This window comes from Poecile atricapillus, chromosome 13 (assembly GCF_030490865.1).
Source record: "Poecile atricapillus isolate bPoeAtr1 chromosome 13, bPoeAtr1.hap1, whole genome shotgun sequence".
Lineage (NCBI taxonomy): Eukaryota > Metazoa > Chordata > Aves > Passeriformes > Paridae > Poecile > Poecile atricapillus.
In genome coordinates, this window is record NC_081261.1 from 14410240 (window position 1) to 14424023 (window position 13784).

The 13784-nt window shown below is 40.4% G+C and overlaps 1 protein-coding gene across 3 annotated transcripts in view; it reads right to left on the reverse strand.

Moving 5' to 3' along the window:
- The window catches only part of SLIT3 (slit guidance ligand 3), a 468211-nt gene that overhangs the window by 201780 nt on the left and 252647 nt on the right, over positions 1 to 13784 (reverse strand). For all 3 annotated transcript variants that reach the window (XM_058848842.1, XM_058848841.1, XM_058848843.1), the window contains exon 7: positions 1763 to 1834. In XM_058848842.1, the coding sequence (XP_058704825.1) occupies positions 1763 to 1834 (72 nt within the window). The remainder of the gene's footprint in view (positions 1 to 1762; positions 1835 to 13784) is intronic.

Genomic DNA, 13784 nt, shown 5'->3' on the forward strand with positions numbered 1-13784 from the left:
GGAGTAACCAATTAAAAACAGGGGTAAATAAACTAATTTAGCATTTACTAACTACATCCTGGGGAGAAGGAATGCACTCCTAGCAACTTCTGCAGAGCCTGCAGAACTCAGTATATTGCAAAAAAGGGCTCCATTTATTGTCCAACCTATTTAGTGAAAGTTACAGCAGTCTGCTGTCAGTGGAGGACTGATTCACTCTCTGCAGATACAGAAAATCAGTCCATTAAAAAAAAAAAAAAAAGAAAAAAAGGCAGCCAGTTTTAGAGAAGTTCATTTTTTTTTTTTCCTTTCTTCTTTTCTTTCACCACACAGTAGACTTTTCAATCTGACAGACAAGTAAAATTTTATAGCGGTAACACATCACTTTTCCTGAAAAGTGCTATTACTATAGAATTCCAACAATACTTTTGATAACGTAAGTTCCCAGATAAGAAACTCTGCCGAGCCCTTTTGCTAGCTCAATATGAGCAGCTCTTACTATCTGATGAACACCAGGGTTGCAGCCTGGGGACAGAGGGGCCGTGACAGACACGGCCACCAGCAGGTCCCTCAGAGAGCTGAGCTGCTGCTGCCACAGAGGGCAGAAGTGCTTTGAGCATCGCCAGGAGGTGGATCCAGCCCTTGGGAACAATCCTGTGCATTATCCTGTGCATTATCAGACGTGTTCAGACCCCCGTGGTGTGTGACACAGGGCTGCCTCTCCAGCCCCCGCTGCTCTGCTCCTCTCAGGAGCCCAAGACAGTGTCGTGACTCTGCCGAGTCTCAGGTGCCGGCAGCGGCTGAGGCAGGTGCTTATTTTATCCACCTACCATTTGCTGTTTCATCCCGTGTAATTTAAGGGCAGGCTCTGCAGCAGCCTGGGCAGGCCTGCCCTGCTGTCAGAAGGTGTGCGCTGGGTCAGGGCTGCTCTCCCGTTACCTCACAGCGGATTTCCAGGGGCTGAATTTTGGGCAGGTCGTGTGTCCTTCCCACCCCTTTGGGCTCACAATTATGTGCTTTCACCAGTACTGACGCTCAGCTTTGCAGGATTAACTTTCGGGTGACAGTGAAAGCTTTACAGCAGTTCATATTGTGAAAACCTATTCTAGAAAAGATCTTTAAGTGAATAAGTTACTATTAGTAATAAGCAAATTATCTGCTCGGATACCGAGTTCAGGGTAATATTGGATTTACATTACAATGACAGCGCTCTAAATGTAATGTGCCGCTTCTCTGTTGGAGCCAGCTTTCACCGTCAAAACCTTTTTTTCAGTATGTGCTGCAGCTTTAACAGCCTATGTGTAAAGTTTGTGGTACACGAAGAGCACAACGTGGTGTTATTTCAGCCCTCAGAGAAGGATCCTCCCCAAAAGCCAATGACTGCACTGAACGAGCCTGCCAAGCGCCCGTCTCTCCTCCCTCTTACATGCCAAACACCTCTGAAACAGCTTTTGTCTAGGGCAGCGGTCACACATCTCGTAATATTGCTCCCCATGAAGCTGTCAGCCATCCTCTGCCGGGCACAGGCGGCCCGGGCCGGATCCCGGCTGCGGATCGCACAGCGGCCACGCTGGGAACGCTGCCGAAGCCCATGTGCCCCGCCGCGATCCCGCGCCCCTCACGAGCCGGCTCCGCTGGTTTCATCAGCAATAACCCCCAGGCCGGGGGAGCCGTGAGGGCGAAGCTGCTGAGGGGACAGCGAGGCCGCGGAGCCCCCAGACCCAGCAGCACTGCAGCGCGGGGACCGCCACCCCCTCAGCGCCCCGCCACCAAGTCAACTCACAGGATCTCCAGGTCGCGCAGGGCTCGGAAGGCTCCATCTTCGATGCAGCTGATCTGGTTGTTGTCCAGTTGCCTGCAGAAAGGAAGGGAGAGGATGAAGGCAGGCTCGGAGCGCCAGGTTGGGGCTTCCCCGTCACCGAGGTGTCCCTCCACCCCCTCGCAGCGCCTGCTCAGCTGCCACGCTGCTCGCGGCTGCCTGACAGCGCTGCACGCTCCCGCACACTGAAGCCTGGCAGGTCTCAGTAAATATTAATTGCGCCTTTTTTTTTTTTTTTTTTCTCCCCCCCCCTTTTTTTTTTTTTTTTAAGGCAGAAGGGAGTAATTTCATTACATTAGGGCATCCAATCCATTATGAGCTTTTACCATCATGTCACTGAAACAATTTCATTAAGCTAAAGGCCTGTAAATCATTGGAGGTCACTGGGCTGCCCTCCGTGACCTCCCAGAATGCTGCTTTTTCTTTTACTGGAAGTTGGAGTCCTCTGTCCTGACAGTACTAAATCTTCAGGCTTTATCTACCCAAGAGCTGTGAGAGTGCATAGGGAATATACCAATTCCAAATTAGACTCAACTAATCTAATTTTATAGTCTTTTTATTATTCTAAGCACCAAATGTCTGTGGTGGTTCGATGCCTCTCTGCATTGTTACTGGTCCCATCTGGTAGCCCTTTCTATTGAAAGATTTCTGACTAAATACAGATTCTGTCTAACTGCATCAGGGAGAGCAATCCAGTGACAAAAAGCATTATACACATGCACACTTAAAACACTATTTTGCTTCAAAACGTGTAATTTAATATTTGGATGGCGGAGTTCTCTCATTTGTCTCCCTGTATGCACATGATTTAAATGTATTTTGCAATATATGTGGATACAGCAAGACAGCTACATCTGTCTCCTCTGCTTAAAAGAATTAAAGTTGTAATTTAAAATTCAGTGATTACATTTTCTGACATCTGATCCCTTAAATTTTACACTTAAAGAAATAAAATTACATATCTAGTCACATGCATGTAAAATGTCTGCATTTCATGAAAAAAAAAAATAGATGCAAGCTCCTGACTCTGCTATTGCCCTTTGCACAGCATAAACTTTGAATTTGGTGAGGCAGAGACCTTTTGTACTATGTGGGTAAAGTATCTTGAATAAAGGTACAACGACTACCCTGTAGTTTCTGATTTTTATTTAAAAAAAAATATATATGGAACTATAGCAAATATATTACACCCATGTCTAGTATGGTTGTATAGTTTCACCAACTCTTTTCCAATTACTCGCTGTATTTTTTGGTCTAAATAGACATTTGCAGCAATTTTGTTATTATACAACAATAAAGCACAAACAGAGCAAATATAATTTTTATGAACCCCTTTAAAGACTGAGTATGATCTGCTAACATTGAGCATCCTGGATATGTACATCTTTGACAACCATGGGAAACCTACCCTTTGTGATGTAGTCTGTATCAATGAACATTGTATTTTTTATGAATAAAAGTACAGGAAAACCCACTCTCCCTAAGTTCTACTAAAAACCTTACCAACCATAATGCCCAAACTAGGATTTGGTAACTTTGAAGAACTTTGTGAATTTGGCAAAACTTGGGCAATGTCTTCAATACTGACAGACACCGGGATGTAAAATCCTCCAAAAGGGATTGTTCTGTATGTAGGAGTTCATGAAGAGCATATATACATATCTGGATAAATTTATGCATACATATTTATGTTCTCTGTTTCTTTGACCCACCTGCAAAAGATCTTAAAACCTCTCTATTTTTGACTGCTGAGAAGACTTGTCCTGAAATCCCTGTTTAACTGACAAAAATTTGTTGCTCAAACAGAAGGGATAGTGCATTATGAAGGGGAATAAATTTCAATGAGTTAAATACAGTGCTGCCTGCATGATTAAGTACTTTACACTTAGCTTTATTAAGCAGAAGGTTGGCAGATACTAAGATGGTGAGGAGAAAGGAGCCTCAACTTGAGAATCAGCTCCCTCTCCTTCTACGGGAAGCACTATATATTGCACAATTTTTATTGGAGTTACACTATGATATTGATTTTTCTGCCAAATACACTAAAATAAGCAAATAAACTCACAGTGTGCTGCTCTCAAAGCCTTCTGATTAAAGGGATCTCTTGGTGGGTATTGTTTTTTTTTAAAAAACTGCTACTCTCATGGATTGATTTTTGTTGGAAAAGCATAATGACCATTTTAATCATATTTCCACAGGTCCAGTCATGTCACTGCCAACAACCAGGTTTAGTCTGTGCTGTGTGATCGATGCACAGGATCACAGCAAGGGAAACCTCTCAGTGCTCAGAAGACACACACTTAGCAGGACTATCAGTAAATAGGGAACATATTCATTAGTGATACACCCTGATTCCGTGGCCCATGAACCAATTCCTCACAGTCTCTGGGGTGAGACTCTCACGTTTAATGCTCCTTTGTCACAGAGCTCATGTCTCCTGGTATCTATCACACCAACACATTCACATCTGCTTTGAAACATGAGAATTTCTTCTCAAAAGGAGGAGAACTGCTAGTTGTCTTAAAATTAGATTTTAAGATCCTCTGCCTCCCTATTTATTTCTCTGTGTGTAAAGATGGAAATCCTATTTCTCTGCATCTGTACAGCACCCTGGTGAGCGGTTCAGTCAAGTATAGAAATTTGAGAATTTAAATCTAAATGTCTTCCTTCCAAGACAAAGTGATAAGTTTAAAGTTCTGGGAAAAGTTTAAGTAAAGTCTTTCAGAAAGCCAAGGTGTTCAGCATGTTATGCTCATGAAGACCAAACAAACCCCCTGTGATATGGACCAGCAGCCAGCTCACACACTCAGTGTGCAGCTCCTCAAGGGGCCGAACAGACATCCTTAACATTTATTGAGAATAACATCTTACTTGAATAAAATTAACCATATGCAGAGAAGATAAAATTTCAACTTAAAAAAACACAAAAAGAAAAAAAGAAAAATGCCCCAATATTTCAGAACAGGTGGAACGTACATTTCCCTGAGGAATGTTGTGACACCGCTCCCATGTCTCCATCGCTGCATTCTGAACAGAGCACTCTGGCACACGGAGCACAGGTCAGCTACCTGAGACACACCTCACCTGCTTAAAGGAGCATTTTTAAAAGTGGTCTTGGGCTGCAGAAGCCTTGATTCAGATTTAAATGCCACCTCTTTGTCAGCACTCTTAGCCTTTCTAGAAAAATCTTTTCCTCAAGATTTCAAATGGGTTGTTGTGCACTTAGTGGTGCAACGTACTGGTGGTAAAAGGTCAGACAACACAAACTGAGATTTAAGAGGCAATTTTAAAAATACATGGGAAAAATCACTTTTCATACCTGCATTTACTGTGCCCTTTGAAGGAATACAGCACTAGGCTCAGACTTTATCTGAAATTACCAAGCTATTTGACTGCCTCTGACCAAAACACGTTCTCACAGAGAATTCACAGAGAATCAAATATTGAGATGCTGAAGGAAGAACGAAACCACAGTAACTGAGCTGTGTGACACCTTCAGTTTTGCTGAGGTACATAGATACCCGACTTTAATTTGGGCCGAAGTGTTTGGGTTGAATGCTGAATCTCTCATGCATTAGACACAAAGCACTGAAGCTGAGCAGACCCAAACCCGGAGCTGGGTGATGCTGTCAGCACAGGGCAGTGAGCTGAGAGCCCGGGCTGGGACACACCCAGCAGCTCCCTGAGATTGAATTATCCAGGCTGGCCCCACCCGGGGGGCTCCAGGGATCCCCGAGCTCTGTGACAGGCAATTAGCGAGCACACAATGCCCAGAGATAGCGACAGCAATACCAGGAGACCTCCGAGAACACAGCAAAGCACTCAAGCAAGGAAAATATTGAATGGACAATTGGGATTTAGGTGGAGTGTGACACAGACAAATGCTTATAAACAATCCAAGAATTTATAAAAGTCTGTGGAGGAAAAGACATCTTTCATGTGGCAGAGCTATAATACATAAAGCCATATGTATTAATGTAATTTGGCTCTAATGTGGACTCAATAACTACTTAGATAACAGTAGTTATTGGACTCAATAACTACTCTCACTTTTTATTGAAAAGCAGGAAAATTATGTGACTACATTATATGCAACTGATTGATAAAACTTAAAATTGATGTTTTAAAGGAAAGAAACCAAGCAGCTTAGACAAAAATCACCTTTTTAAGGAATGAGGAATAATGCTGCATCCTAACAGATTTATATCACAGAAGAATCTATGGCTTGGCTAAAATGCCACTTTAAATGTTTAAAACACCTTTTCCCTGTCAGAGTGTAACTCTGGCTTATCCATTTAGACTAGTGCATTACCTATCATAAATAAGAGTTAAATTTCAAATACTGTGTAGAAGGAATAGGGTTTTACAAGGTTAATATTCTTTGAAATAATCCTTTAAGTAGCAAGCCTTGAAGGTTTTGCTCACAACAATAAGGAATATTTAATTTTCAAATGCATTTAGAGATAAAACCCCCCAGCAACAAAGCTGATATAATTTTACCATGTTAATGCTTTTAAGATTTTTTTAAACACAAAACCATTCATTAAAGAACATTAAAGAACTGAATTCATGCAGGGTGAAATTTACCAAAACTGAAATAATCTATTTTTTTATTAACAGCAAAAAATTACTGGTTTAAACCCTGTATTTGCATTAATAGCAAGATTTCTTCACAACACACCAGCTATATAAGAGATTTCAGTATTTTTTCTGCAATTAGCCTCACATTCACAAAGAAGAGGCCCTTCAAGCATCTACATTTAATAATAATGGACTTTATAACCAGTGTTTTGTACTTCATTCAGCAAGGGATTTTTTTTTCCCATTTTCAAACATTACCAAGGCCACTGCAGAGCGCAAGTGCTATTCTGTTTTTTAATTATACTGTGACAGTAGTTAAATTACTATAAGCTCTTTCTATATTTTGCCCAAAATCTAGTTAAAAATTTAAATAAAAGCCAGTATTAATGACTACTGTAATATATACTGTTCAAACTTCTTTCTTCTGTTTCACATTTAGCATAAAAAAGCAGTGTTATAATAGTTACACATTTAAAGTTTACTGTTACTGATATAAAGTTACTGTACTACTGTTATAGATTGTATCTACACTTGCAGAGAAAAAATTAGGCAGAAGCCATTTCCTAATTAAGGAAAGACTTGTATTTTTAACAGACATATCCATGTTAAAGGTACTGTATCACCGAAATATTTAAAGGAATTTCAGTAGTAATTTCTCAGGAAGGTAAATGCACTGTAAATTATTATAGAATCATTTTCAGAAAATATTTAATTTTGTTAATTATATCTCCAAAAGAACCTCTGTTTGGACAACATTTTTTCCCTTCAATTTCCTTTTTGTTTCTAATACAGACTTGTTGGTTCTATGTCATCCCTTTCCTGTAAATTTTGTATTCTAGTATTTAAGTTTTTCCATAACCTGTAAGAATTAGAGAGACACCCTATAACATTTATTGCCCTTACATAATTTCAAGGCTATTAACATAGCTAAGGCAAGTGACACCAACACATCTATTTAAAATTTCTCACATACCAAACTAAAGTCCTTATCCTTGTATTAATTTATAAGGAAGCCCAAATGAATGGGGAAAGATGGTGTTTTGAGGTAATACTAAATTCAATTAAATTGAAATAATGTGAAGTTCTTTCAAAGTAGCTTTTAATGCATTATTTCCCCATTTAATTTTTACTCTTTATTTATGCTTCACTAAAATCACTCTCTAAGAGCTTGCTTATATTAGAAAATCTAAAAGATTGATACAGCTGCTGTGATCAAGCTGCAGGCTCACCCTTAGATTTTTATAAGTGTTCCAAAATTCCCTTCTTTTTTTGTTTCCCAAGGATACGGTTTTGCCAAAAGCAGTGGTTGAGGCTTTGTGCAGAAACAGCTCATCTGCCTGAAATAATTGGGCAGAGTCATATTCTCTGTCTTCAGCTTTCATAGCCAACCTGTGCTGCCAGGTTGTTAAATTCAAGGAGGGAGGAATATCTGATTTGAAGGGGAAGAGTTGCTTCTAAATAATTATTCTGCAGACTATTCAAAATTACTAAGTGTTTACTCTGAGTATTTGTATTGCATTAACTCACAAATCAAAATGTTGCTGTCACAAAATAACCAAAATATCAGCTTAAAGCAAAACTTGAGTGGCAAAGGAACATGGAGGCTCCTCCTGCTGCAAGGACAAATACACACAAACACGAGATTTCCTTTCAATATCAGGTGCTTTAGAACATTTTTTTTTTCTTTTTTTAACTCTCTCTGGTTGCTGATGTAACAAATAGTGCATACCAAGCACAGAAATGGCTGTCTCCATAGCAATTGGGGCAGGTTTCGCCGTTTCCCTAGTTACTCTTGACTGATAACCATCTGTTGTTCTCCTCTGCCACAGCCCCAAAGGGGAAAAGGGGAAGAAAAGAGGAAGATAAAATGGGTGTTTGAGAAAATGAAAGTTACTTACTGTCGTGTTTTTTACAGTTTTAGTAGGTTTGCACTTACTTAATTTTTTATTTATTGTTATGTTCAGTTGACAAGTGTCAAGTACCACACGTAAAGGAAAGTTCTAGTTCAGAATGTTACTAACCAGTGACCTTATTAATAGGAAATCATACTAGGGAATTAGATTAGGAATATTAATAGGAAACTATATCATTAGGGACAGTATTATGAAACTGGAAAATCTGAAAGATAGGTACCTGCATAGAAAACATTGAGTTTTTTAAACTAAATAAGGAGTAAATGTTAGTAATGTGCAAAGGGTATGGGGCAGAGGAGGTGTGGGTGGTTCCATCCACCCAGCTGCTGCAGGTGGAACAGGAACTGCTGCCTTCCAGCCCTGACTCTGCTCATCTGGGGCTGTTCCTTCCATCACAGCCTCAGCCCCTGCCTCCTCTCGGGTGTTTCTGGTGGGGAAGGGAGGCTCAGGCACCTGAAATCTGCAGCTGCCCGTGCCCCATCCCGACTCCAGCACGGCTGAATGACCTCAGTGAATTCCTCACCCAAAATTTGTGCCCTGTGAGCAAGGCCAGTGCTTACACAGGCTCATGCACCATCATGGCATCACTTCTGCGGAACTAACAGCACATAAGCCACTCTCATTTCCAAGGCAAAACAAACAAGCCCCCACAGGCGAGCTGTTACCGCCCATCAATACGGCAGCATCAACTTGGATTCGGGTTTTCTCCTTAAAATCATTCTGTGCGTATGTTCCCTGCTGCAACAAATTCATCACAGAACCAAAACTTTCAAAGAAAGACCCAGAATGCTCCATCCCTTCCTATTAAAAAGTGGATCAGCTGTCAGTTGTCAAAGACAGACAAAATTTGTTCGGAGCCATTGCCATTTTTGAAACGGGGGCTGCAAGAAACTCTCCAGTGTGACACAGCAAGGCAGGGCTGGTGCTCTGCTGGCTCCTGGCCACATGTCCTGTTCTGGACATGGGTGACATTCCTGCTGCCCCCAGGACACCAGTGCAGGTTATCCTGGACACAGGAACGCACAGAGCTCGTCGTGAGAATGTTAACAGGGACACTTAGCAAAAAGCACGGTAATTCTGCTGATCTTTGTTGCTGACACATTTTTGTGTTTAAAAAACTCAGGTTTGAGAGGAAAATTAAGGCTCTGCTGCCTTTGAGGAGCTTGGGCTTGACCAGCAAACATGAAAATGTGTTGGGGCACAGAGACTGTGGCAGACGGCGAGTGCAGAGCAGGGAAGGTGAAGGTGCCCAGGGCAAGGCCCAAAAGTGCTGGTTTTTACACAGTTAGGGGGTGACAGAGCAAAAGGAAATCTGGACATTCCATCTCCAGACATGTGTCCCCCCTGAAATCCCATATCAAGTTAGATAATTCTGTTACCCACAGTCATACAATCGCTTGTGATATGTTCTTCTAGCTCTTAGGACAAAAATACCAAAGCACTAAATATTGGGAGTATATGGAAGAGTGTTGGCCTTGCTGCATGGCTGGTAAATTTGGGAAAAATACTGATGATTTTTTTTTTTTGGTACCTTTTTTTCCTTGTGAAATTAGAACATTAATATTAAAACCTTGTGGATAACATCCAATTAACAGCTTGCAGTTATAAATGGTAGTTTATTAGTATAACACACCAATAAGTTTTCAATCAAAGCCTGTTTTATCAGACTGTTTTTAAAAAAACAAAAATGGCCAGTTAAAGCTGGAGAAGGAATCACAGTTCTAAATATCTCCACATCCCATTTTGGATTGGGGGACTTTTTTCAACATGGTCCTACTCAGTTCCCCAAGCAATTCCCACAGCCACTGGAGAACAGTTAACAAATTACATATTTCAAGACACTGCATTAATTTAAAATCATTCTGATAGGGGTTTCCAGCACTGGCCATGCTTAACACGGGCTCAGAGCTTTCTAAGGGCTTCCAAATCAGGCCATTTCATCTTTAACACAGCTGTGGGTTCCTGTTTTAGGATGAATAAGTGGCATCTCCAGATGAAAAGCAGGGTTGGAGGGTGTGCTTCCAGGATTTGGCTTTGTTCTACCCTTTTTCTTCTATACTGATCAGGCAACAGCAGCTTGCTTTTGAGACATGGAATTTATCCCCTTCTAGTAATTTCTGTTGTAAAATTGGCCACTGAAAAACTCACCAACTAAAGAATAAGTGTTTTGAATTACTTTAAGACAAGGAGCCATTTGGCTTATTTACAGTTCTGTGTTGTTCACTCATGACCTGCCTGGGTATTATCAGAGGTTTGGTTTTAAACAGAAAAATGTTCCTAGTGACATGCAGCTCCAAATTCTGACTCCTAACCATTTCTCTGCTTTGCTGGTTGATCTCTCAGGCCAGCTGAGGAAAAGCAGCAGCCACAAGTACCTCATCTACAACTACAGCCCTGTGCTGTTGCCCTCTTACTGATACAGAACAGGGCTGGCAATGCAGACCATAGAAACCTTTGAAATTTGTTTTCCAGTGGTTGCCTCAATGCATATGCAAAGCCCTGATCCTGTGATTTTAAGCCTTTATATTTGTCAGTTCTTAGTATCACATCCCATTTTGCAAGTCAGAGCTGTGGCTGACTTGTGATCAGTTCTAGATCAGCGTATGGGTGAGTTTAGATGAATCGGTGCTAAGGGAGAGAGATTCACATTGGAATTCAGCCTGAACCTCACAAGCCTTTAGGACACTTACATCCAACTTCATTCTCACTACTCAAGGTAATGAATTCAAGTTCCCCATCCAGAGTCCCACTGGAATTACTTTTACAGCCTGATTCTATACCTCATTGCCCCAAATTTGCTTGTTCTCCTACATGATTTCCAACAAATAAGTTAATACATGCTTTGGGTTACTGCATTACCTGCTAATGCTACAAAAACTGTAATGAAAGGGTGAAGTCTTGCTGTGTGCTTCTATATGCTGATTTATATTTGTAGTAAGTTTATAAAAATAGTCCATCACACTTTCCTGAGCACTCTTTGTGCTTATATACATAATTTAGGTAGTTACATATCCATGTATTTTTATATGAATAAACAAATAACACTTCCCTTAGACTAGGAGTAGTGGGAAAGGGCTCCAGTAAGCACTGAAATCTGCTATTCTGTCACATACAATGAGGTCTCTCATTCAAGAGTCCTGAGCAGGCCAGCCTGCAGCTGACTCCTCATTATCTCCATTGCTGAGGTCCACTCATAGACATGGAGTGTTTGTTGGGCAGTTGAACATGAACTTGAAGACCTATTCCTCTTCCCTGAGTAGCTTTCCATATCCAAATGAATCATCCTGTGTCATGTTTCTGAAGATGTCACACCAGCTCTGCCTCTGTGACTCGTGGTCCCCCCTGCCACCAGATTCCTTTGCCTACAGCAGGTCTAGAACACTTCCCAAAATCACCTCTGCTATCAGTGAAACACCTGCACCTAACAAATTAAAGCCTAAAACACTTCTAAAGAGCTAACCAGAACAAGAATTGTTTGGAAAAATAACCAGTTTCTAGAACAAAAAAGAGGAAATCTTTAAGAAAAGTAAAACAAAACCCAAAAAATACTGTAGGAATCAAAGGAAGTTACCTGATAGATTAAATGGGAATCAAAACCAACGTTCTTCTTTGTTATCTAGGCACTTAGTAATTGCATCAGTTTTTAAATACTTTGAAAAGTGTTCTGGAATTAACAGCAAACTGGATCCCAGTTGACAAAAAAAGCCATTTTGCTTTACTGTTTTCAAGGCAGCCAAATTCACATCATCTGTGAAATGTTTTTCAGCCGGGGTAAGGACAGCAATCCATCCTGCAGATTTATGTTTACAAGCACTTTGGAACAAATGTTCTATTTGAACGCCCATATGAACCATAAGCACCCAATATGTTTGGATGACTACATTCAGTTTTTGTTAGCAGATCTTCAACTTCCCAAACAATGTTTTACCAAATCAATGTGGCACTGCCACGTATCCTTCAGAAACATGGCACGGAGCATATGTGACAGCTCTTGTGCATATTCACCAGGGAGTTTCTTTCCACCTACATGTAACCACAGGTCTGCTTCTTTTAATTCATAAAAACAAATGGCATCCACTTATTTTTGGCATTTATGGGATGGCTGTAGCATTTGAGTCCCTCACCCTTTAATTTTTATTCCTCCTTCCCAGAGCTGTCAGCAGTGCCATGAGGTTTTACAAAATTTCAGGAACTGAACTCATCTCTTCCAGTTCCATTAACCTACATAATTTCCAAATTAAAATGTTCTGCTCTGGCCTTGGGACAGGTATAGTACTAATGTAAAACATGGAGGAGGGAGAGTTTACATCAAACACTGAACACAGTGCATAATTACTGATGTTATTATTGCCACAAAGCACCTTTACAAAGACACAGGTAAAGGATGTATAACAGCACTGATGTTTTACTGGGCTGCAGTGCTTAAAAGATAAAAAAATCATCAAAACCCTACTGGTATATCCTCACATAAGCTTAATTCTTGGGGAGAGCTGAAAAGCAGGCTGCAGGTGCTGAGCTCTTTGAGCTTTCCTTGTGGATTGCCAATCTCCTGGAGAGATCAGCTGCTGGGAAAGGAATAACTCGACCCGGGAGCTGAAACATCACAGTGCAAAAACTCAAATAGCAAGGGACAACCATAATCTCCAAAACAACATAAAGTGCAAGAACAGGAGGACAGGTCACCTCCAAAGGGATTTATTCCATCTTGCAGGAGATCTGAGTGACTTAAAACTCTGTACTTACCTATAAAGGCAGGACTTGTAATGAATGTAAGTGTGAAAGAATTATTTCATTAAAAACTGGTAAAAACAGCATCCTGAGGTAAATGCACACCCAATTTAAAAACAAAAATATGGATAGAAGATGGCTTACTGTTAGACATATGATTAGTATTATCAAATAATTTTTGTACTTCTGATATCAACAGAAAATACTGTAGTGGCAGATTTATGTAAGGAATTTCCTAGAAGTTACAGACTACAATATTTTTCTCTGCAAACTGTACGTTGAATTTTATTTTTTTTTAAAGAAAAGTATTTCCTTCTGAAATCATTACAACCTTCAAGTCATCCTAGACATTGTGATTTCTTAAATATAAATGCTTACATGTCTGAAATGTTCATTCACATTTACTCACTAGTCACTGAATAAGGATTTAACAAGCCTAACAAACTTGAAGCCACTATCAAAGAATCTTAAAAATTAACTTATCCAGATGATTTTGAAATTTCTAGATGATGTATATTTTATTAGTATTTTTTCCTGACATTAGTCCATAAATACATTCACACAGAGACATCTATTTCCTCTGCCACCACTGTCATGACAAAAAGGACACCACGTGCAAGAAAACTTGTACTCTCAGGTAGGATTAGGCAGCAAGTTTTGATGACAAGAGAACACCAGTTACCTCACCTGACCCTTCAGACAAAACCTCAAAAACCTAATTCATCCTTAGACATGACAGCACTGAAATAAAACAGCCACAAAAA